This window comes from Nicotiana tabacum, chromosome 14 (genome assembly GCF_000715075.1).
Source record: "Nicotiana tabacum cultivar K326 chromosome 14, ASM71507v2, whole genome shotgun sequence".
In the NCBI taxonomy this organism is placed as follows: Eukaryota; Viridiplantae; Streptophyta; class Magnoliopsida; order Solanales; family Solanaceae; genus Nicotiana; species Nicotiana tabacum.
Window position 1 is genome coordinate 1,484,025 of NC_134093.1, and position 27,081 is coordinate 1,511,105.

Sequence of the window (27,081 nt, forward strand, 5' to 3'; positions counted from 1 at the left end):
TACAAACCGAACCGAACCAAAAAACCGCACCAAACCAAAAAGTCAAATCAAACCGATTAAAAAACCAGACTTGGTTTGGTTTGGTATTGAGTAAAAAAAACCGAACCAACCCGACATATAAATATATAATTTTTATATATACTTTTAAGATTTTATATAGAATTTTCTTTAAAAATGTACAGGAATATTTGGGATTCTCTTGCGGGATATAAATTTTAATAGAATATGAAGTGCCCCATATTTATTGACCTTAAATAATGGGTTGTATGGTCACTTTCCTATCAAGTGTTACTGAAATACGTCTATCTCTTTGTTCTTCGATATTCATATCATATGTTAAGATCTATTAAATTCTTATATCTTTTTCAAATGTGAACTGGTTATTAATATTTAGGTATCATATTGATTTTTATGTTTAATTACTAAATTCGGTTAACCTGAAAGTGTATATCATCGAAAAATTATTGTCAGACGACTAAAAAAATAACTATTATATGTTACTAATAGAATTCTCCCATAAGAATATTTTAATCGATAATATGTTTGTCAATTTTTCATATTTTTACTAAATAGATATTTACTTATCGAATATTTAACAAAGTAAGATTGAAATAATATGTAAATAACAAGAAACCAGAAAACCCGACAGAACCGAACCAATCCAAACCGATATAATTGGTTTGGTTTGATTTTAATAAAACTGAACCAACCCGGCCCATGTACACCCCTAATTTATAGTACATTACAGCTTAGATGCTCTTGGATAAGCAGCTTGAGTCCGTATGGATTGCCGTGACTGGAAATGATTGATAGGAATAAAACGAGTTGAACTTGAATTCACTTTGAAATAGAACTAATTGATGTTCATTTTAATATGGAATTTATGTTGCATTGGATGTGTTCGATTACCCAGTTTGGTTTTGGACCTTTCATTATGTACGTGTCTACACGTGATGTGGGAAGGAGGGGATAAGTTACACATTTAACCGCTCCGCTAAAAATATTTAGCGCTCCGGTACTTTGTTTATAGCTTTTTTAAGTTATGCAATGGAAGGGAGGGCTTGCGCTTGAATTGAAATAGCGCCTTTGGAATATGAGTAGGGCTCCTAAGTGGCATGTTCGTGGAGGCAAACCGAAGGAAGAGCAAAAGGAAGATATATACATAAACTATACATATATTATACATTTGCCGGCTATTTTTTGGATGGGTGGCTATTTAAGTTAATTTTTCAAGGAGTATTGGCAAAGCTGGTCAAGTAGAATCAACTCCATTCCTACCCCATTGACATCCATATTCGATCAATGCCACCACAATTTTTATATACATGCAGCAACAGATGACAACAAAACTTAATTTCCAAAATAATGCCAGAAGTACAAGTCTCAAACTGAAAGAAAGATTAACTACTTAACAAGCTACAAAAAAAGAATGTATACTGTACAAACCTATGGCAAACAGCCAAAGATCTGAAATAGTTACAACTCACTTACCCATATGAGTTAAGATCCTACTAATCAAGACTTCTTTCTTTCCTGTGACCGGAATGTCATATGCAGCTAGGTAATACTTCAGCTCTACCACTGTTAAATCCTTTAACTGCAAGATGGCAAACAAAAAAAAGTGAAACCCAAATATATACTACTGAAAACTAATGGAATTCTATGATGTGCATTCTGAAAAAGAGTCGGGCGTTGATAACAGCGTAGGCCAAAGTATATTCAGTGCATCTCACTAAAAGTTCCTTATATAATAGAAGAACTAAGTCACTAACAGACTTCTGTGTCGCAACTAATTTAGCTAACACAAACCATCCATAGAAAAATATAGTTTAATAACATTCTGAATCTGTTGTAAAGCCCAAAACTAAGGCAAGAATCTATAGTGTAACATCATAAGCTTGAAAATGTTACCTTCCCATTATCTGCAAGGTCAGACCAGTCATAGTTGGAATATTCTTTCATAGCATTCGCTTTCCGTTTCCTAGAGGGTTCAGCTTTTCCATCAGTTTTTGCATCGTCCTCCTCATAGTTCTCCCCATATACAGAGAGCTTAAATTCTTCCAATGCTTTGACAATACCAGGCCTAGCACCCAAACAATATACAAAAGAAATGTCAGAATAACAAGCTTTCTGAACAGAGTCAAGTTGAAAAATAAAAGAGACCAAAACCACAGAATAAAGGGACCTAAGATGGTGGAAATCCGTCACTACCTGGCCATCCCTTCTTCATCGGGAAGAGTCTCGTCTTTAATTTCAGGCATCTCGTCTTCATCAAGTGCAAGAGCTTGCAATACTGCATAATGTCTCTGCAATGCTGCAAGAAATGCTCTTGTAAGAATACAAATGGAATTTCTATATGACGCAAAATATAAGCTACAATTCTTCGGAAGGGAGTTGATGTATATAGAAAGGGGCACTCCACTTCATACTGTTCTGTAGAAATTAAGAATGCTTGTTAATTGGAGAGGGTCTCCTATGAATTAGGTATCCTACTTCACACTAGCATTCTTTTCACGGTGATTTATAAAGAACAAACAATACAAAATATCCTACATGGTTTACTATGCAATCTTCTCTAAGATCAGCCTGATACATCAACTTTGCAAGCAGAACATGAATCTATGTCTTGAATGACTTACAAATAGTACATTAATGTAAAGGTCATCTTGTTGAACTTAGGCAAGTAGAATGACATTATACAATCACTTTTTTATACAATTTTGTCTAAACTACATTTTTCATTTTTTAATATTCTGCAGATGCAGATACATGGATTAACAGAATTTACAGACCTCTTTAAATAGCAAGAGTTTTAAAAGTTCTATTTTATTAAAAGTTTATGAGCAGAATAGCAATTTACACCACCTCAAAATGTTAAACAAAGTATATGAGGAACATCTTTTCTTTTGGATGTCCACCCCATAATTTTACACTACTAATTTCCATTTAATCAACTAATAGATGGATCGGATAGACCAGTCCAACTATAACATCAAGCTCCAAAAGGTTCCACTCCATGAAAATCATCAGCCCACTCTTCCAATTCTACCAACAGCGAAGAGCCTTGTAAAAGCTTCCATTTGGAATAGAAACTATGTATAGTGGCAGCATAGAATTTTAATCAGCTTCCCCAAGTTATTAGATCTTACCAGGATTGGCGAATTGACACACGGAAAAATCTTTGAGGTCAATACGTCTCACTAAAGCAGAGGCCTTCTTTATCTGGTCGTCAGTTGCATGAGGTACGGAATTTGGATCAGTATGAAGCTGCAGGTATAACCACATTCGTTAGATGTAGACTTCATTATTTTTCACGATAGAAAAAAAATATTATGACTAATCATTGAGATAAAAAAATATTCCGCCTGCCTCTTCAACATGTCTGATATCGTCAGAATATGGAAGATAAATGAGATGCATCCCTGGTGGCTCGACTTGACCACTAGGAGTCATTATTTCATCCTGCAATTATCAAAAACCAAGAAAATATATGATAAACAGGTAGAAGTTTTTGCCAATATTCACAGACAAAAGAATACACCAATAAGGGCTACTTCCTCCACCCCATTTCCACTGAGAAGTTCGAACGCGCTCAAAGTTTTACAAGGTGTGCTTAACTTGCATATTATTATATTACTAAAAATAGAAAAGAATATTAATGTTACAGTCATAAGTTAGTGGGACCAGGAAAAGATCATTATTTTAAAGTAGGTGTATTAAAAATTAAGAAGTATTTATCAAAAAGAGAAGTGGTGTCGCCAAAACAGTCCACAAAAAAAGGCTTAGTCTAGCCAAAATGATCACGAAAGAGGTGCAGAAAGAGACCGGAATGTTGAACTCTGAAAATAAAAAGAAGAAAAACTTCTGCCTAGCATGAGGTGCCAGTAGGAATAACTACTTAAGTTTCTATCAAAATCGTAGAGGCTCCAATACCATTTGAAAGAGAACGAAAGAAGAGAAGCTCTTATTGAAATTGGTAAGTAAAACACAAGAGAGCTACGTGCTGAGCCACATGAAGTAAGGAAAGTTCTTTTAGTCTTAGAATCTGAAAATACCATCACATAATGATTAAGAATGTTCGACTTAATATTCTTAAAAACTCTCTTGAATTGCAAGAACAATATGATTTTTGACCTGGAAAAGTGACAGATCACTCTTCATATCCTTCAATGCATGTCAGAGGCTATTGCTGATCCCAGCATCAGCAATCATGGGTGCATCAATAGGCAGCATTATCTTACATTATAATCCAAAAATATTTGGAGAGGGAAAAGGTTATCTTACTTGTGCAACAAGAGCAACCAATTGAGGATGACTTGAATTCCCATAGAAAGCAACTGCAAAGCTGCGATGATAGTTAAAAGTCAAACACAAGAATAGCAACACGCTTAAGAAGCATAGCAACAAAAAGATGATGAATTTATTTCTAGGGTAGGGTACATATAAAATAATTGAAACTAGTATTAATGAGGAAAAGGCAAGCAGAAAGATGCCCAAAAGTCGGCAAAAAGTGCCACTTATGTAATGGTTGAGATCAACGCAAACTAGTTGCAGCCTGTTTTAACACATGACTTCAAACAAAATTCAGCACAGCATTATAGCACAGTGGCATGCTGATAGACTTGCTTAAACAACCTAAACATAGGGTGAAATGTGAGGGAGAGGAAGACAACAAAACAGTTGCCTAAAACTACTTTAAACAAAAGGCTGCCTAGACACACATTTTCAGATTTAAATTAACAAAACATTTCAATCAGTGACAGAAATGAAAATGAGAAACCAGTTCAAAGTAGAATGCATGAACCTTAACTGAAGAAAGAGGGCATCTAGCCACTTCTAAAATTAGATAATAGATCAAAATATGCATAACTGGCACTTATCGCTCCCTACTATTAACTTAAACGTATTTTCTAATTCAATGAACAAAATATTCAGGCATACTAACCGCTTAAGCCGCACCATTGATCTGTGGAGAGCAACGAAAAGACAAGTGCTTCCAATCAGTTCCTGCCAGGGAGCAAGAGAAGCAACAGAATTGGTCGTCATGGAAATGACATATTTTAAGACTTAAGAGATGGTGAAAGGCATAATTCCTAATTGGTGGATTCGAAGGGGAAAAATGTTATGGGTTAAAAACTACTGGTACTGCATAGTGCAAGTTGTTAAAGCTAAATTCGATTAACTATGCCATATGGACATGAAGATAGGTATAGAAATGTTGAAATAAAGGATAAAGTTCAAGATCACTCATCAGACTCGTCTCTTTATTACTGAGAGATTCACATGACATACACTTTTGTCAGCTAGATGTAGTTTTAAAAGGTGAAATAATCCAATCCACCCCTTCTGTCAACAAGATAAACTCGCAAAAGTGCCATATGCTTTATATAAAAGAACTTACCAATAGTGGTTAGACTAACATCAACCGGCATAGATAGTCAACAATGAAGACGCGTGAAGACTGTGACTAGCCTTTAACAATGATCATATACTGAATCAAAAGAAGCATAATGTAGGTGGGTTATTGATGAAACTACCTCATCACTGGGAAAGACAAAAGTTGCTGGCTTCAGGTTATGATAATCCTTTAAGCAGCTTAATGGCTTGAAGCCCAGAAGACGAAGATGACCAGTTGAAACTCTCTTGACTTCTGAAAGCTCATCCATAGAAAACATGACGTTCTCACTGAAACAAAAAGCGAACAAGACATCAGTGAATGATTGAAGAAGTATACCAGAGTCAAGTTGGGCTGGTCATTCGATCATTAAATAAAGCAAATGATAGCATATCATGGAAACAAAATTTGAAATTTTTCCAGGATTACTAAGTTCACTACATAATCTTTTCATTATTCAAATAGTGAAGATTTAGCACCCTGTTTCCAATTAAAATAGCGCTGTTGGGTGCTGAAAACTTGTATAGTCTGTGGCAAGGCTTGGTGGTAATATTTGGCTACCTTAAATTTTTTCTCCTTTTTAGTATGTTCTGGTATAGCTAATCTTTAGTAGTTAAATTTTTGAAGTTTTGGCAAAGAAACAAATTATCATTCACTCTACCTGTTAAAAATGAATTTTTTTACTGAAATTGATTGCTGACAACATACATGAAATGCACTCTATATATGCGTTTGCAAAATCGGGAAAATCTCCTAAATTTTTTTGGATCCCGAACTATGTAACACAGTTATTAACAATAAAATAATATTGTACAGTGTTTTATATGACAAAGCGCAAAAGTCGACAAAGTCAATGGAGCATTAAGCAAAAAGAGAAAAGAGAGCTCACACTTCTTCAAAATGAAGAGCACAATCTTCAAAAATAAGAGTTTAACTAACATGTATGCATTCAGTACTTGTAACATCAAATTGGAACTAAAGTTATTAATTTGAGCATCCAATATAAAATAATGACAATCTTAATCAAACCACTCAAAGTGATCATCATTAAAATATACTCTCAACAAACCATAGAAGGATAACATGAATTGCAAATTGATTTTCCATTCGCGATTTATCCACCATTATAAAAAACTAATTTGCAGCATTTAATTTCAGATCAAAATGCATTAGTAATTTTATTTTATAATAGAAAGGTTTGGCAGAAACATGTAAAATTTTCCCTCCTAAAAAGATATCCTAAAATAAGGATAATAGAAGAAAGAAGCAAAAGAGAAGCGTAGAATCATAGTAGCAGAAGAAGAAAACTAGCGTACTAGAGGAAGGAGTCATTGTTTTAAGAAACAGATACCGACTTTTTGTAAGATTGAAAGCGCTTTACAGGCTCCTGAATTATAGCAGCAGTATCAGCACATATGAAGGACCTCTCTGTCTGTAAACAAGAAAGAACACAGCAGGTTTAAAGACGTACTCTACAAGAAATCCTATCAGAAGAGCAGAACAGACATTTCATTAAATTTTATACCAACTTCAATGACAAGTGACAACTTGAAGTTAATTATCGAAAAAAATGACAACTTGAAAGTAGGTGACTTGCCCTAGAAAGAAGGGACTCGAGACAAGCTGACACAAAAATCCTCAATAACTTACCAAATAATAATATGACATGGCAAAAAATTGTTATTGCTACATGCAAGAATAAATATGTGAAGAAAGCATCCAACAAAATAATTTTAAGGCAAATGACAAAATAGTTCAAAACCTTTAGAAATTCCTTATGAAACTGAGTCTTCTTTTTCTTCAGAAAAATATTCAATATGCGACATTATGCAGCTCAATACCCACTTGCAACACCATCCCAAAATACAGCCAACACCCTCTTTAGTGGCACAGTATAACAATCCGATCAAATTTCACCTATGTTTCCATCATACCCCCTCCCATCTACAGTCCCCCACTCAGACACAACAGCCCCCAACTGTTTTTACTTTTTATCTTCTAGTATGCTACCATTGTACAAAGGTAGGAGTTAAATTTTCAGAAAAAGTTTACATAAAAACCAAATCAATCAACTCCTCAATCTCAAGCTAGTCAGAGCCGGCTATAGTAATCCTCTATGTCCATTCCGCTCTAGGTTGAAACTATTTCATCCTAAACTAAGGGCCCGTTTGACATAAATATTATTGCAATATTTACAAATACTGCACGTCAGCATTTGAACTTCAGGTGAAAGATTGAAATATCGGTTTGAAAGTATATTTCAAGTGAAACACTGGTTTCTACTCTCAAATCTTCAACTTTCACAAACTTTTTTTTCAAATTAAGTTCATGTTCAAACACAACTTTGACTTTCACAAACTTTCTTCTATAACTACAAATACTTCTCATCTAGTGAACCTTGTGTGAGTGCGGCCCTTCCCCGGACCCTGCGTGAATGCGGGATGCTTCATGCACCGGGCTGCCCTTTTTTTCTTGTGAACCTTGTGTGCTAGATCTAACGCATTAATTAGATTCTCCAAAGACACATTACTAATCTGAAGTAGAGAGTAATTACTTTTCCAGTGAACTCCAAAACTCTACGAGCTTGTTTGATTTCCCGTATAAGAAATAGTAAGTTCAGTATAAAACACAACATTACTAATACAACATTTGGTTGTGGTACAAAAGTTTGGATTACTAAAACTAGTCTAACAATGTAACACAATGTTAGTATAAAATTGCACAAGTAATACCTATATAATATATACGGAATTCTATGTATTATTTTTTCAAGATAGAATGTGGAACAAGAAACTAGAAATACTCAGATAAGAGCACCTAAAGTGCTTTAGAAGGACTCGTTTAATAAATAATAACAGATAAATAAAATAAAAATCATGATCATTTTATTTAATAAAGTTGCTTGTTCGTTTTGCAATGGACTCATAGCAAGATCTCCACATGATATTCATTAATAAAGAGTGCCAGATAATATTCATTACCAGGATCTCAACATAGAAGTGAAACCAAAAACTTATCCTGATGTTTCTTTCCATAAAAATGTATAGATGCAATCACCCAACTGAATGCTGACAGAATATATAGGAAGATGGAAGGTCAAATAAGATTTTGCTTAGGGCAAAATGGTCGGTGTTCTAAAGTAAAGAAACAGCAACTAGTACTCAACGAATAAGCAAAAGATAGATGCAAATCCATTACAGTCAGAACTTATAAGGAATCAAAACCTAAGTTGCTATGACACGATAGTTTAGGTGCCGCACCCGTGTCGACACGGCACTAGTGTGGGTGTGGGTATGGGATCCGTACCAAATCTGGTCAAACGATTTTGGGTACTTCGACCGCGACGGACGAAAAAGTTCGAGACTAGATACAATTTGATTCCCGAAATCAGAACCAAAACTAGGGTAAATTTGAAGAAAATAGCATACCTTATCTAGGAAATCAATCCTTTACTTATCTACAACTTGAGAATAAAAAGAAATCCACGCTTTACAAGCTATATGCAAGTATTCCACAAAAAATTTCATAATGTAGAGATATTTTTATTTTTTTGAATTATTTTTAGCCCAATTCCCGCACCCGTATCCGTACTAGGATCCGTATCCCCGAATCTTAGAATTTACATCTCGAAGGATCCGACCTCTAGATCCGCACTCGTATCGGACACCCGCACCCGTATCCGAGCAACTTAGATCAAAACCCCAAAAAAGTACGAAGGTTAGTTATGATCAACCATTCCATGAAGCTCCCTCCCACCAAAAAAGAGACGCACATAAACACAGCAAAACTGACAGAAAACTGCAAAAGGAAAAAAAAAGATTAAAGCAAAGCATGATGATGAAGCTAATAAGTACCTTCAAAGGAAGATTGGTCATCGAGTCAAGCCAAGTTATTGTCCCTGCAGAAAGTTAAGAAGAGGTCTTAAGATTACTTTATAATCACCTAACAGTAATCATTACATAGTGAAAGATAGGGCAACAAAGGCAGACCAGGATTAGTTGGACGGATCAAAGCATAGGTGTTAAGTTCGATAGATGATCCATTAAAAATCAAAAATCTAAGTCTTCGAACTCTGCGCTTCTTAAACATGCGTTTTCTTAGCTGGTCTTTCAAATCTTCAAACCTGATATAGCAAACATAGGGAAGGAACATGGCCAACATATTATTAGTAAATTTAGGCTCTAAAAGGATAATAAAAAACAACAGGCTCTAAGTACATTCAACTCCTTAACACCTTGCGAACTGGCATTTATTATCCAGACATCTTGATCATAAGAGAATAAAACCACAGATTTTGGAAATGGTGGAAGTTTCTTTTTATACGGAAATGGAGGAAGCTCTAAAAATGCATAAATCAGTAACATAGGCACAAGACCCACCACAATCAGATTCTCAGATAAATAAAAGATGTGTACAAAATTGAGCTGTTGAACGACGTAGGAAGCACAGATACCAAATCTTGAGCGTCTACCCAGGTTGTATTCAACCCCCCCTACCAATCTGGTCATCTCATCTTCATGTTATTTGGTTTTCCACATTTGAGTATTCATGTCATCAATCAAGAAAATAAATAAATGAAACTAACAAGTAATATGTTTAACATTCATATCACCCATTTGGACCACTCATTTCTCTCTACAGGCACAAGATGGATGTTATTTCCCTTCTGTTCTCCTTCCAGTAAAAAACCTCTTCCTATTGTTCAAGAAGACTATTCAAATAACAAAGAAGTACATTGTACAGTAAACAACACCTATTGAAAAAAATGAAATTTGTCCTTCAGCGAAGCCTGAAATTGGAAGTAGAGGAGCTTTGCTGATAGTCTGAACGTTCTTCATTCTCTCTTTAGTATTATGCTTTTTTTACTTGCGTTATACACAAGTTGATGAATTTTATGTCCTTTTCATGTTCAATCCCTCTAATTTCAAGTTTTATCTCATTGTCTCTATTCATGCCTGCTAAATTCTACTCAATGGAACAACCACATGGTAACTATACTTTCATATTTCATTTACCAGACTTGTGATGTCCCTGCCTAATTATATTGGACGATAATCTTGTCTGTCTTATACATCTATGTCAGTCTCTCAGCAATTATTTTCTTAAATGATAGTAGCTTTCTATCAGGATTAAATCTATCTGTATATGTGGTCTGGTGATACAACAAATTCAAAGATTTTCTAATCTTTAGAAACTTCAACGGTTATATATGATTATATTGTGTTACTTACCAAAAAATATGATTATATTATGTTATGCTACATAGAAAAAAAAATACATGCATGCTTCCACACACTATGTACAAATGCCTAGACATAAGGAGAAATGCATCTTGAAGGGACAGACAGAAAACTCTGAATGTTAACAATCTAATTCTATATCTATATATATATAAAATAGGAGAGTAGTTTTCATTGAGGTTAGTGACAAGCTAATAAAAATCCATTTGGCAATTCTATTATCTATATCTTTCTATATATATAAAATAGGAGAGTAGTTTGCATTGAGGTTAAGCCAAGTGGTAAGCTAATAAAAAGCCACTTGGCAACTTTAAGACAATATGTATTAGGCTATGTAATAAAAATAAATTTTATTTTTTAATATGTAGATAAAGTTTTTGAATTTGATTGAAATATAAAAAAATTATTTTTAATTGAAAGATAATCACTTTTTCTAAAAACATGAATAATAAATAGTGTTTAAAGGAAAGTTTTCAATTAATAAACTTAACGTTCTTCTAACATGAATCCCCCCCCCCCCCATGACTACTATAAGAAGTTGTAGGAAAGAAAACTCAGGTGATTTGTTCTTCGTGAATATTAGATCACTTAGAGATATATTTTCACAACAAACAACCACCTCATTTCAGTCACCGAAAGAAAGCACGACTATTATGAAACAAGCTCTTCTATTTTTGGACTCCTTTAATGAATAATCATAAGCATATTACAGTAAGTTGTGTTAATAACTATCAGATCCATCAGAAAGTAGTTTTACTTTTACATGGAGATTCATCATTTGACTAGTGCTAACATATGAGATAGCCATACATATACTAAGCATATTAACAAACTTGAATAGCTCACAAATATCCATGGGGAATTCTCAACAGTTGAAAATTTTTGTAAGGTATACCTCTCTCCTACAAGAGCCTTGAACTGAGCAAGGTCATCTCCCTCCAAACCAAGTAAATCCTGAAGCCCAAGATCTTGAATTAGATAACAACGACATGCAATTTTGAAGGATCTAAAAAATAAACAATGACCATACAGTATAGAAAAGGGAAACATTGAAATCATCATCTGGTCGACTTAGTGGAAGAAGCTCAATTGCAATACCAAGATCTTGAGCATCCTGCAACCATTAGCGATATGAGTAGAGTGGTAGTGTAATAGTCATTCAAAAATTATTTGACAAGCAAAGTTACAAAACAATCTAAATTTTTATTCACTCAGAGTTATCTTTACATAAATTTACTTTTCCCTTAGGATTTGTTTTCAACTGACTAAAATATTGATATATCAATATGTGGCATAGATACTATACTTTGGCACGCTGCAGTGTTGTCCTCATCATATCCACTTTTATGACACCTTTGAGATTTCCAAAAGGATCATCTTCATTTGTAAACAAGAGCATGCGCTTATCAGCAGTTTTTGCAGATCTGAAAATGGTTTTAAAGACAAGTAAAATAGGGGCCGCACAGCATTTCAGGGAAAAACAAAGAGCAAATGAGAAGGAAATGGCTAGTAAACGAGAGAATAGAACAAATCTTACCCTTTACGGAGAAGGGCTTGTGCAACCCAGAGAGCATTGTAAAGAGAATTCTCACGAGAGCCAGGCACAATTCCATACTTACTGCCTATTTCTTTATCAAATATTTCTGCAAACATATAAAACAGGTGATTGCAGCACAACTCTAGAAAACCAAAAGAAAAGTCACACCGGGTTAAGTCCATCCATTGACGAGGCAAGACATTTAACTGATAGTATAGAGGATGAAGCTTTCTCAGTCCATTGACATAGCAGAAAATCCTCTGCATTATTACTAATTATGAAATAATCATCATTTTAGGATATTCCAGTTTTCTGGTCAAATAAGGACTATTAAAGCACTTCATACGACAATGTGAAGAGTCGGTGAAAGTGATTGCTTCAACATATATTCGAGAGACTTGTTCCAAATTTGGAAGATCTGACAACAAGCCCGAGTTCTCAAAAATGAAAAGTATAGAAAAGCGCTAAGGTCCCTTTTTACGCGCAATAACTAAAGTGTGGGCTTTAATGAAGAATGGTGTAGAAAAAATTAAGAATGATATTCAAATATAATATATTTTACATATATGTGTGTAATGCAAGAGAAAATCATAACAGAGACAAATAATTTTTGGGATAAGAGATTGAAAAATTTATAATTAATCGCTTGAAAAAAAATTAGGCAAATCAAGTTCAAAAACGATTTTAAATTTTTAACTTAGATGGAAAGATGTCATTTTTAGTTTTTAGTAGCAAGTTTTCTTTTCAAATTTCTTATTCCTGTCACTAGAAAATGCATGCATAACATTTTTAAAACAATTAATGTATGTGAAGACTAGTTACCGTTATCAACAAAAAGAAAAAAGAATGTATGTGAAGACTGAAGTGATGCTACAATTCATAGGTCTATCAGCCCACTGATTACACAGAAAAGGAAAAAGAAAACAATTGATGTTATCACTTGCTCAATTAATGGTATCACTTGCCAACAATATTTATTGTCTAGTGATGTCCTCTTAAAGAGGGAGTCCACGGGTGATCAGGTGCACGACTTAGTACCTTCGTGCCAACAGTAAAGCGTTAGCTAAGCAAGGCCACGGGCAAAAACCGAATTCACCAAGCTTGCCTTTTATACACAGTGTCTTCACTAGCATAAAGTTCCTATGCAGGTCGCTAATGCTTTAATAATATAAGTGCTAACTATAGACCACGAGGGCTCATCAGAAAGGAGAGCAAACTAATACAAGGTTTCAGAAATGGTCATTGCACCTGAAGAGATAACTCAGCTGGTCTATAATCAACTAAAGCACAATTTGTTTCTAATCTTCCTTTTTTCTCCTTTTTTGATTTCTTTTCTCTCTTTTTTTTTTTTTTTGGGGGGGGGGGGAGGGGGGGATGGGTTTATCCTAAATATTAGAAATAAGTCACATTTACAAGAAAAAATAAAAGAAAACAAAAAATGATGATGGAACAGCTTGGCACGAGTCACTTTTAGTATGTGAGTTTGACTGTAATGATGTGACGTAAGGCTAGGCTTTTGATGACCAATTTAGAATCTTGTCTAAACAGAGATAGTTGCATAACTATACACCCACCAAAAACTTGTACCGAAATTAGAGACCAATATGAAGATTTACCTTCTATTCGATCAAATTCTTTAATTAGCCTGGCCGTTGGTCTATCCAGATCCTCTCTTTCTGGAACATTAAATACATAAACGCCACTTAAGTCCTGTAAATTCTTTTTTTCCCGCTGAAATTACAAATAAAGGTGAACATAAACAAATCATCATTAAACAGACATTTGGAGATACTAATAAGAAACAAAACAGGAAACAGGGTGTTAAATAGGGAGAAATAGCAAAAAGCTAGTTTGCGTTGAAAGAAGAGTGGTTGTTTACTCACGTTGTCTGCTGCACTATATAGAACTAGATCACATATACATATACACACACACACATATATATATATCTAGAGTCTTGTGTGACAAGAGAGTGCCACCGATAATCAAAGGTAAGTTTTATAAAGCGGTGGTTAGACCGGCCATGATGTATGGGGTTGAGTGTTGGCCCGTTAAGAACTCACATATCCAGAAGATGAAAGTAGCAGAAATGAGGATGTTGAGGTGTATGTGCGGGCACACTAGGATAGATAAGATTAGGAATGATGATATTCGGGAGAAGGTGCACGTGGCTCCCATTGATGACAAGATGCGGGAAGCGAGGCTAAGATGGTTTACACATGTTAAGAGGAGAAGCCCAGATGATCCAGTACAGAGGTGTGAGTGGCTGGTTGTGCAGGGCACGAGAAGAGGTAGAGGGCGGCCTAAGAAATATTGGGGAGAGGTGATCAGGCAGGATATGGCGAGGTTCCAGATTTCCGAGGACATGATACTTTCATGGTGTTCATAATTTTCCTATGATTGCTGTGGTGATACTAATATTGTCTCCTTTTGTCTTTTTGTCTTTTTGTTTTCTTGAGCCGAGGGTCTTTTGGAAACAGCCTCTCTACTCCTTCGGGGTAGGGGTAAGGTCTGCATACACACTACCCTCCCCAGACCCCATTAGTGAGATTTTACTGGGTTGTTGTTGTTGTTGTTACATAGTACAAGGAAGATCTGGATACCCACAAGTAAATGAAAATCTAAATTTACATTCTTTTTTGATAAAGGAAATATAAATCCACACAGAAATGGTTCTCGCCCACATCATTCCTAACACCCTCCTAGGACTCCTTACATGGAATGACAAAAAGTAGGCTAAGGCCTTCACACAAGTCCCATTACTTCATCTTGTTTCTGTATGTTGCAATAATTCAATCTTCTGCTACTGCATCTCTTTCTATCCTTTCTTCTACTCTAGCCTCTTACTACAAGAGGTCCGCGATTTTTTGTAAAGAAAGTGGACCCTAGGTCAAATTCAGCCTAAAAAGCTATTTTGCAAAGAAAGTGAACCTTGGGTCTAACTCAGGTGAAGATTTCACAGAACCATATAAATAGACACCCCCCACCCCCAAACACCTGGACATCTTGAACGTGGATATCATAACATAGTGGCCCAACATCAGATAAACCAAGAGAAGAGATGGGTCTAGCTCTAATACCATGTAAAAAAACTGGACCTTGGGCCTAACCGTAACTTCAAAATCTAGCTTATGAGGTGAGGATTGCCGAAGACAATATAAGCAAACAACAGCCATTCTATCCAACAAAGTGGGATGCTAATAATTTTCATCAAAGAGATTCAAGAAAGACAGCAAACTGATGGTAATGGAATAAGATAGACCCGCCACTGATTACTAGGTGCAGCTAGCTCCTTGCTACTCTTCTTTCCTGTGAGGTCCTGCGCCTCCATTCCGTTCTCAGAGTTTCAAGCAGAAAGTTCTTTAGAACAACAGAAGGACATAACTCACAAGGAAAAGCTAGTCTACTTATCAGGGATTTTGGTAAAACTGAAACTCAGATGCAGATAACTTTACCAGTTTCATACCATTCTTCAGAAATATATTAATTTTACTTCATTCTTTGATTTGAACATTTAATTAGAAGATACTCTATATAAGGGACAAGAATTTCTTAAAGACTGCATGTGTACAACTTGGAGCAAACACAAACTAACAAAATGCAAAACAAGAATTATACGCATATGTATCCACATTAGAATTTTATCAGATAGCTAATGAATAGAGACTGTCTTCCCCTAATTAGCTGAGAATATGGATCGATCCTCTAGTACGACAAAGAATGATGAGGTCAAATCATAAGGTTGAAATTACTTAGCAACAGTTAGTCCATGTTTGTTCAAACCAAAGTATGACATATACCAACCACACATAACCCATTTATCCCCTAAATCACAATGTACAGTCTGTACAACTATCTTTTATGAGACGTCTTTGATACATCTTCTGCTTCATTCCTTGTCTGAAGTTCTTTCATGTCAGGAGAAAGAGACAAGAACCATCAGAGACATCACTATCCACACCGCTAACAACAACAACAACCCAGTATAATCCCACTAGTGGGGTATGGGGAGGGTAGTGTGTACGCAGACCTTACCCCTACCCTGGGGTAGAGAGGTTGTTTCCGATAGACCCTCGGCTCCTTCCCTCCAAGAACTCCCCACCTTGCTCTTGGGGTGACTCAAACTCACAACCTCTTGGTAGGAAGTGGAAGGTGCTTACCACTAGAGCAACCCACTCTTGTCCTATCCACACCGCTAACCTAACACATATTTATCAAGTTTACTTAGAAACTAGGCTGAACAGCCACACTTTTTGTTAGCAGCATATTTCCATCCATAATATGAAAGCCTCCTCTCACACTATAAAGTAACAGAATTCTCAAGTAACAATCAAGCTGGAAAAGAAGGTCCAATAAAGGCTAGTTCAGGATTCAGCTTTTTTTATAGGCAGAATAGCCTATTAGACACTTGTACTTGTTCCGGTTTGTCATCCCAGTCCCTATAATCTACAAAGTTTCATCCAGACACTTTAACTTGATCAAAGCCTATATTTTAAAACCCTCTGACTGTTGACCAAGCACATGTGGCAACAAAATGGTTGAGCTGGACAATATGAGTGTAGTTCACACGGACAACTAGCATGAATATGACATTTTGAATAAGAAATAATTAAAATAAGAAGAAGAAAATTATTAAAATAAGAATGAAAAATAAAATAAAAGGATAAAAATAAAATATGTAAAAAAGCAAAAAACAAAAGATTCTTTCCCGCACCCCACCCCATTTTTCTTTTCCCTGTTAGCTTCTTCCCCCCTCCCGCGTTTTCTTGTTTTCCCTATACGCTTCTTCTTCTCTCCTCCCCCCCCCCCCGACCTCCCCTTTCGTTTTCTTGTTTTCCCTGTACGTTTCTTCTTCTTCTTCCCCCTCCCCCTCAAAAAAAAGAAAAATTACTCAATTTCTGAAAATCCCTTACTAAAAGTGGCCGTTTATGCTATCTAAGACTTATTTTCATCTGTTTTCATTTAATTTTGACTTTCTCTGGTCGTGAGACCCCCCAACCCGGCTTCTTCTTTCTCCCTCCCCCTTTTGGTTGTGAACATCTCCCCTCCCTCCCCCCAAATCCAGCTCCGCAAGCACCAAGCAGATAATATTGCGTTGATAGCCGTTGCTAAGAACAATGCGGCGCTTACCTGCCTAATTAAAAATATCTAAATGGTTATTGATCACGGAATGGTGAGACGGACAAGGGAAAGAAATCTGTGCACTGCTAAGCACAAGGCAGCGCTAATTTGAGAGAAGGGAGATGAGATGGAGGCATTAATTTTTTTTCTTTTTCTTTTAAAAAATAGTATATAATAGTAGATAGAATATAAAAAATGACGTGAAATATGATGTGTCATCCACGTCAAGCAAGTGAGATACACACATAGTCAGAAGGGTTTAAAATATAGACTTTGATCAGGTTAAAGTGCCTGGATGAAAATAGGTGAAGTAGGAGGACCGAAATGTCAAATCGGAATAAGTACAAGGATCTACTAGCCTATTCTGCCTTTTTTATATAAAAAATAGGATCCTGCAAATATTAGGTAGCACTATATTTTAACTAACATAAAATCTTAAATAATTTTAGATAATTAAAAAAAAGCAGCGACTAAGGATGTTATATAAAAGAAGTTGTCGAAGGCACATCTTGTGATGTACAGTTTATGAGGAACAAAAAGCTTACAGTGTTAAAGAAGCATATAGCAACTTCATCATAAGACCTATTAATAATCTGAGTTCTGAGAGATTGTGCAATGCAATTGATGGAAAGTTGAAAATGAGTAGCGGTCTTATCATCATCCTGCAAAAATTGAAAAACTGAGTGGGATTCCACATTTTTACACTCAAAGGGTCAAAAATGCTAAAGGATTATGACAAAAATGTTTTCAAGAGAAATACTGCTCGTAATAATTGTACAACTACATGCACAAACTCAATCAAAATAAAAAATTACAAGAAACCGAAATGCATTAGCACTCCAATCTCAAGGAGGTGCCTCCCAACCACCACCACTACCCCTCAAAAAACAAGTCCTAAACTGAGCAAAATATGCCTCCGGAGATACCCTTAATTTTCTGAAATAAAAGAAAAAGGGAGTTGCCAAAAACCTTTAATTTCTCAAGACTCCATCCAAAAGTTCAAAACACACCAAACAAGACCTGTTTGGCCATAAAAAAAATCACTTTTTTCGGAAAATTTTCACTTTTTTCGGAATCAGTGTTCGCCATGAAAATTTCAAATTTCACTTAAAGTTGAATTTCGGAATTTTTCAGAAATTCCAAAAACTCAAAAAAAAAAACTGTTTTTCAAAATTTGCACTTCAAATCACTCACAAAAATTCAAAAATAGCTCCAAATTGTATTTATGTCCAAACACAACTCTAATATTAAAATACCATTTTTACTTGAAAGAAAATTTTACTTTTTTCCGGAATTTCACAATTCTTATGTCCAAACGCCCACTAGGTCCTAACTTATCTTCCTCCCTTTCTCTTTTTCTTCCTTTTATATCTATGGTATATAGGTTAGCTTGCACTCCTTAAATATTCTACCGGGTACCTGTTACCTCCAACCAGCATATGTACCAGATAATTCTACCAACCAAGGCTTAAGCAGATATGATTTATCTTTCTCCCTAGTGTTTTTGGTCATTGCTATGGTCTGAAATGGTCTGAACCCTGCTCTCTACGGATACAGCTTATCTTCCTCCCTTATTTTTCATCAAGAGCGTGTCACAAGAACCGTGTTCACAACCGTGCTTAACAATTTTTTTTGATAAGGTAAATTGTATTAATCAAAAGGGAGAGAACTCCCGTGTACACAAAGTATACCAAAGACGTAGAGAATTTACATCAGAACATGATCCTCTACAAAAGACGCCCAATCTTCTATACAAGTAGGGGCTAAGTGAGTGCACCAAAAAGCGATCAAAGATAAAAGGCTATTCTTAAGATGTGAAAAAGGAGACTCAATCTCCTCAAAAGCTCTCCTATTTCTCTCCCCCCATACTACCCACATGAGAGCTAACGGAGCGAATTTCCACGCCTTTTGCTTTCTTCTTCTACGGAAACCGCCCCAGCTATATAACATTTCCTTTACAGTGCTTGGCATCACCCATTGAACACCAAAGAGATTCAGGATTGCCCTCCACAAAGCTGAGGACACAAGGCAATGCAACATAAGGTGATCAACTACTTTTTTTTCTAGAGCTTTTACACATGTAGCACCAACTAACAAGTGTAATTCCCCTCTTTCGGAGATTTTCAGCAATCAAAATCACTCCCCTTGCCGCTAGCCATGCAAAAAAGCACACCTTCGTGGGCGCCCTAGGAATCCAGATCGAGGAGTATGGAAAAGTGGTCTCCTCTCTAACCAACATACTCTGATAAAATGACTTTACGATGAACAAACCATCTCCACGCAAGCCCCATCTCCAAGAGTCGCAGGATGGCTGGAGCATGTCTTGCCCGTATAGCAGTGCCAACAAAACTTGAAGCTCCGCAATCTCCCAATCTTGCATGTTCCCCCTGAATGAGAGGTCCCATACTACCCCCCTTCATGCTCCTTGCGAATCTGTTGGACCATCAGTTCCTTCTGGTTTGAAACTCTGAAGACGTGGGGGAAGGAGACCCTCAAAGGATCCTCTCCACACCACCTATGATTCCAAAAGCTGATTCTCCTTCCATCCCCCACCCTGTAAGTGATGTTGCCACTGAATGCTTCCCAATTCTTCATGATACTCCTCCACATGCCACACCCGAAAGGTGTTGTGATCGCCTTGGTCCTCCAACCCCCTCCCGTTGAATCATACTTTTCTACTATGACCTCCCTCCATAGAGCATGCTCTTCTACCCCGAATCTCCACAGCCACTTTCCCATTAAAGCTCTGTTATATACCCTAAGATCTTTCACTCCAAGTCCACCCCACTTCTTTGGGGAAGTGACTGTTTGCCAATTCACTAGATGAAACTTTCTAGTTCCATCCGCCGCATCCCATAGAAAGTTCCTTTGGAGTCGCTCCAGTTTTTCTGTGATGCTCACCGGTGCTTGCAACAGGGATAAGTAATAGGTTGGCATACTCGATGAAACCGTGCTTAACAATAAACGCCTTTCAATCGGATTATAACTTAGCTTCTAAAAGAACTTCACAATGAAACAGTCATCTTTATCAGCTTAACATATCATCAAGTATCCCCGTTCACCTCTACTGAATGAACTAATCTTCTAATCATATAGTTTAAAAGGCACATTCTATTTTTTTCAATTTTTCAGTGGAGGCAAAAACAACATTAGATAATCTATTTCCATATGTTTAAGCCTTGGTAAGCATAGTTATCCGTTATAAATGCTACTGGGAGGTAGCAGGTACTCAGTGGAATAGTCGAGATAGATTGCACGCTAGCTAGCCTGGACACCACTGTCACGGTTTTATCACTTCCTCTAGCCTAATTTATGTGATGTGCTTTGCTTTTTAGTTTGTACCTAAAAGAATGATACATTTTTATATTTAGATAAAATTTAACTTTAAATTTCTCATTTTACCCTTAATGTCACACAAATTTGTTTTAGATCACATGTTTTTCTTTTTTCTTAAACAACGTGCCCAGACAAACTATGTCACATAAATTGGAACGAGGGAGTAATAATTTCTGAAGTGAAGTGACGGAAAAATGTCAATAGAATAAAGGAACCAAAATCAAGTTAAAAAATTAAACAAAATGAGAAAAATAACTGGTAATTTAGCACTAACCGTAGGGCAAGTAGTGGAAAACATTTTGGGCGAAGCATCCACAAGGTATACCAATAATTCCTTAGTAGCATCTCTTTCCTGCATGTTTAATTTGATTGCACATTTTAGATATAAAAATACCAAATAATTTAATTTTCAACTTTAACACAAACAAGTAAGTGAATAAAAATTATTAATAATAATAATAGGGACCTTGTAAAATTCACTTTCAGGATCATCTTCATCGTCACGAAAGACTTCATCTGGGTCTAGGTCCATTGACATATTGAAGTGATTCTAAAGAATTCTTTTTAACAATAAAGTGAAGCAGAAGAAGATGAGGCTTTAGGTTTTATAGGGGTTTTAACTTTTAAAAGTGTGACTTCTTCTCTGAAGGGGCTGCTTGTTCGAGAAGGAGACGAAGTTTTGGCATCCCGCCTTCTTTTAGACACTTCTTTTTTTCAATTGGGGTAATTGTATTGCCAAATACATTTTCATTTATTTAAGGGAATTTTAGACACTTCTATACGTACAATATTAGAAACTTATTTATCTTCGTTATTTAGGTTTTTAAATTAATTACAAGTTGATATATAATTTATCAATTATATATAAATTAATATTAATAAGTATTCCATTATATTATGAATTGAATAGGGAATTCCCTCTTCGCTCTCTCTTTCTTCGATCTCTCTCTCATTCTGTATTACTATTCTTATATTAATATCTTCATGTGGATTAATCGAAAAAATGATACTAATGTTAAGTGAAAAAAAGATAGAAGATTAGTACCTAGCAAAGTTCTTGCTTCAGATCCTATGAAAACGAGGAAGTAAATAAAAAAAATTAGCTCTGATTAAGAGAATCATTTTAGTTATCATTCTTTTAGCTTTTTGGAATCAATAAACAAAATAGTATTAATTAGAAGCTAGTAGATTGAATTAGAAACTATGTTAATCCATTAAAAACTCTATTGACAGCCATTAAAAAGTTTCAAAGCTTTGAATTCAAAAATGCAATTTTATGAAATTATTTTTTTGGGATTGGGTGTTGTTGCAAATGATTGGGAATATCCGTTGGAATTTATATCTCAAATTTGAGATAAATTGGTGAAGATTCGAGGCGGCTTTGGTTGAAATTTCAAATTGAAACTCGAAAAAAAAGGCATGAACAAACTGTATACGTATTTTGTATGTCGAATTTAGAAAATGTATATAAAATATCTACAACTTTCATAATTGTATATAAGTTGTATATAAATTGTATGTAAATTGTAGTTTTTGACCGGATTCTGTACAAAAAATGTGTACTTATGTTGTAGATAAATTGCAGATTTTGACCGAATTTGTATATATTTTGTAAAAAAAAAATTGTTACTTCCTATAAATATAATAATTTAGACAAAATCGGGTAAATAAGTTTAATATCTTGTATATATATGAAAAAGCCCCTTTAATTTAAGGGGAGAAAGAATACTCTTTAATTTGAGTATTGAATTAATTCTTCTTAGATAACTTTCAAGCATTGAACTCGATTTAATTTGTTTTTTAATCATAACTTATTTGCCTGAGATTTTCACTGGGTGAATTGTGCTCACAATAAATCTTTCTATCAAAAATAATTATAAAAGCAAATTTCTCTATTTAATTCTTAATTGGCTGACTAAAGACAAAATACTTCTTCAAATTTCAATGCACCTCTGATTCCGTGTTGTCTTCCCGCAGGTTGTCTTATTTCCTTTTTACCATGTAAAAATAAAAGGTCAAATACATGGGCAGCCCCTTTTTAACTTGTTTTCAATTTTCACTTTAACACTTATTCTTAAGGTCGTTCCATTTTAACACTCCAACCAGTAATTTAGTGTGTCACCAAGACACAAAAAACTGACATGGCAAGGCAAATGTTTCTAACTATTTTCGGGCGCGTGAAATAGTCCAAAAAATAAATTTCTCTTTTAATTTTTCAGAAAATACTATGTACACAAAGGAGTAATTTTAAGTTATGCCAAGCTTCCATTTTCAAGATCAAAGCTTCTGCTTTAATACATAGGATTTAATATTGATTATCTCGTTTTTAAGATCCAAACTTCCGCTTAAAGACTTACTCATAAACAACCATGACTAAGAGTAGCTTTCTGGCCGAAAACGTTTAGCATTCATATATGAACAAGAATTACTCGAATCGGTACTGCTTTTTTTTTTTTGACCAAAAACTATATGAGGGATTGTATTTGATGAGAAGAAGCATGTACAGCATCTGAAGCTTGCTGAATTGGAGTGAAATTGAAGTTGACATTTTGTCGAACACCTTGTATACCCAACTTGCCAAATTCTCCATTTTCAAATTCGTCGAAGCCGAGTGGATCAAAGCTGAAGAATAGGGGTTAAGAACACTCCCCTGAGGTGCATAAATTGTTCGGCATTGGCTTTGTTGTATTTGATTGGCTTAAACACCATCTCCGGCCAAATAGAGTTCGTCGGAGCTTGGAGCTTCATCGGAGTTGCCATTTTTGAAGTTGGAATGATCCATATTTTAGTGGGGAGATAGATTACGGCCTGGGGAAGAACCTCCCACGCTTAGATTAGATCGGATCTGTTCATAAATGGTGTAAAGTTGGAATGCCCTGGTGATTTTTTGCTACAGTTTTTCACTGTGTCGGGCAAGGTTTGTGAAAGAATTTATTTAATTATTAAAAGGAAAGATGAAAGAATGGTGAAGAAGAGGCCAAGGTTTGTACTGAATGGTTGTATTGACAGAAGAAGTTGGGGGTGTGGGGTGGGGGTTAGGAAGAAGATAATGGAGGGTTCTTATTTTTTTTTATCTTTTTCCTTTTTTCTAAAAGTTTTTTAATGTGTCATCCACGTATCTCCGTTTTATTGGTCATTATGGCATGTGAATTACACGCATTTATCATGTTTGGGTGCCTAACATGTTAGTGTTTGGATGACACACTAAGGATTGGTTGGAGTGTTTAAATGAAACGACCTTAAGAATAAGTGTTAAAGTAAAAAGTGAAAACAAGTTAAAGGGTTGCCGGTGTATTTGGCCAAAATAAAAATTAGAAATAATTCTGACAGTAGTTGTCATCAAAAGAATACTAAATTAGAATTAATAATAGTTTTACTATTTTATGGTATAAGTGGATCATTAGATTGTCGGTAAAAACTTACACGCATTCGATATTTATGCCAAGCAGTGAATCACTTAGAGGCAGATTTATATGGAGGGGGTGGGATACATCTACCCTCCCTAGGCTACAAACGATACTAATTTTTCATATTATGTACCTAAATATATTGTGGCCACCTATGCTCTAGTGGTTACTCTGGTGTACTGGTGACTAAGTGCCATATTTTGTCCCTCATGTCATGGATTTGATCCCATAAACAAATTCCTAATTTTTCATACCATTTTTAATTAACATAATAGTGTATCCGCGTTCTAAATAAGCATCTGTATTCACTTTGATTTGTTAATTCTTAAGGTTAATTATTTAGTTAGGTACAAATAGCATGTTTGGATAAGTATTTACCCTAGATTGTCTATGCAAAGATTTAGAGGTGGCAAAATGGATAAAAGAAAACAGTTATCCACTCATATTATCCATTAAAAAATAGGTTGGATAATGAACTTTTTAAAAACGGGTTGAATATGGATAAGAACCCTATTATCCACTTAGAAAATGGATAACTAATGTATTTAACTTTTACATTTGTAAAGCCTCGAATTGGGGGTTCCTCAAGTTTGGGAGACTAGAAGTACTCTCATAAGTGATCATATTCAAAAAGCCATATAAAAGTAGAATAAAAATAAGACATTAAGGTGATCAACAATGAAAGAAAACAACGGTTAGTTATAAATGCGTCAATACTACAGTTATGACCACTCTAAACTACCTACTCTACTACTCTACTCCTCGACCTCCATACCTTCCTATCAATGGGCATATCCTCGGTCAGCTGAAGTTGCGCCATGTCTTGCCTAATCACCTCTCCCCACCTCTTATTTGGCCTACCTCTACTTCTCCGTAGGCCCTCCAATGTCAACCTCTCATACCTCCTCACCAGGCGTCTGTGCTCCTCCTCACATGACCAAACCACCTAAATCGCGCTTCCCGTATCTTGTCCTCAATAGGAGCCACACCCACCTTGTCACGAATAACCTCGTTTCTGATCCTATCTAACCTGGTGTGCCCGCACATCCATCTCAATATCCTCATCTCTGCTACCTTCATCTTCTGGACATGAGCGATCTTGATTGGCCAACACTCAGCCCCATACAACGTCGTTGGTCTGACCACCACTTTGTAGAACTTAACCATAAGTTTCGGCTTGTCACACAAAACACCAGAAGCGAGTCTCCATTTCATCCATCCCGCCCAATACGATGTGTAACATCTTCATCAATCTCCCCATCCCCTGAATAATCGACTCAAGTTACTTAAAACTCGCTCTCCTAGTGATGACCTGCGAGTCCATCCTCACCTCCTCTTCCCCTCTTTGAGTCTCGCAACCGAACTTACACTCCAAGTATTCTGTCTTGGTCCTGCTCAACTTGAAACCTGTAGATTCCATGGTCTGCCTCCATACCTCTAATTGCGTATCACACCATCTCGCGTCTCGTCAATTAATACAATATCATCTGCAAATAGCATGCACCACGACACTTCCCCTTGGATGTGGCGCGTCAGTATGTCCATCACCAGAGCAAACAAAAGAGGGCTGAGTGCCGACCCCTGATGCAACCCCATCATAACCGAAAAATGGTCCGAGTCCCCACCCACCATCCTCACTCGGGTCTTTACTCCACCATACATGTCCTTAATCAACCTAATGTACACCTCTTGCCTCCAAACATCTCCACAAAACCTCCCTCGGAACTTTATTATACGCCTTTTCTAAGTCGATGAACACCATATGCAAGTCCTTCTTTCTCTCCCTATATTGCTCCATCAATCTCCTAACAAGGTGGATGACGTCTGTAGTCGAACACCCTGGAATTCTATCACCAAGCTCTTAAATTCGAAATATAACTTGAATGGGCAATTAGTAAGGTAGTTCATGGGGATAGGAGTGCTTACCTTGCATGCATGTATTCTTAAGGTACGTGGGGAGGTTGTGAGTTAAAGATAGAAAAGAATGGGGTGTGGGATGGTGAAGTCTTTCATAAAAGTACCATGTAACATTAATACACACATAGTGTTTGATAAAATGCTCAAATGAGCTAGAACCATGATCATCCTCATAATTTTGATTCAATTTATTAAATTTTCAAAATAGATTGAAGTTGTTAAGAGTTCTGAAATATTTTAGAATGTAAGGAAGCTCAATTGAGGTATGTTGGCTAACCCCCTTTCTTCTTAGAATCGAATCCCCCGGTGTTCATGTAATTGGTATAAGTCCTTGACCATTATTGAGTTGGCTATTCCTAATATGTTTGTGTTGAAGGATGTATGGTCAATGTTTATTCTAAATGCTTCATCATGTCATCTTGCCATTTGAGGGTATGTTCAAAATATGGAATATGTATTAGAAATGTTAAGACTTTATGTCAAAATCGAATAAAGATTGTTATGCCAAATTGTATGAAAAGCCTCTATGTGCCTAAGATGCCCAAATTGCTTATATGTGAATTTAATGCCTTGAATGGGAAGCCTTATTATTTTTGATAATGATAATGATATTTGAATGTGGAAAAGGAAACTGAAACTATGAAAAACGGCCAAGTGCTAAGAATGATTTTGAAATCGCGATCACTAGTGTCAATGAATAGAAAAGATATGAAAGAAGTATGATGTGAGATGATTGACTGAAAAAGGTAACGTCTTGGGTGAGATGGCCTAGCCGGTCTGGCCATGATCGGACGCCATGCCACACATGGTAGTGACTGTGCTGAATATGATAATTGAGATTGTGGTTATGGTTGATGTCTCAAGTGGGACAACCTAACCGATCGGGCCGTGATCGGACTCCGTGTAAGAATATGGTGGTATTGTGAATTGTGAAATATGGGCACTAAAGATCACCCAACCTAATAACATGGAAATTGACTTGAAAACTTATGTGATCCTTAACTTGATGTTTTAGTATTATTCGAAACCCTTATTGAATTATTGATTGTTCCCCTTGTATTATTATTCATTATATTGAGATGATGCTTAGCTATATATACTAGTGCTATTCGACGGTACTAACGTCCA

General features: G+C 35.9%; 1 protein-coding gene across 2 annotated transcripts; it reads right to left on the reverse strand.

Annotated features, from left to right (window-relative positions):
• Positions 1-1,341: 1,341 nt before the first annotated feature.
• On the reverse strand, positions 1,342-21,358 carry LOC107780513 (ATP-dependent DNA helicase 2 subunit KU70-like). 2 transcript variants are annotated; one of them, XM_075229188.1, is made up of 19 exons: positions 21,096-21,358; positions 20,904-20,981; positions 17,839-17,955; positions 13,789-13,903; positions 12,173-12,278; positions 11,942-12,059; positions 11,666-11,749; positions 11,531-11,589; positions 9,385-9,518; positions 9,250-9,293; positions 6,751-6,827; positions 5,538-5,685; positions 4,946-5,007; positions 4,285-4,345; positions 3,370-3,462; positions 3,150-3,267; positions 2,212-2,314; positions 1,912-2,083; positions 1,342-1,597 (listed from the first exon to the last, which is right to left on the reverse strand). In XM_075229188.1, the coding sequence occupies exons 1-19, from the start codon at positions 21,165-21,167 to the stop codon at positions 1,484-1,486; spliced, it is 1,875 nt and encodes a 624-aa protein (XP_075085289.1). In that variant the 5' UTR covers positions 21,168-21,358; the 3' UTR covers positions 1,342-1,483. The 2 variants fall into 2 exon arrangements, with proteins under 2 accessions (XP_075085289.1, XP_075085290.1); XM_075229189.1 differs by lacking the exon at positions 17,839-17,955.
• Positions 21,359-27,081: the final 5,723 nt, after the last annotated feature.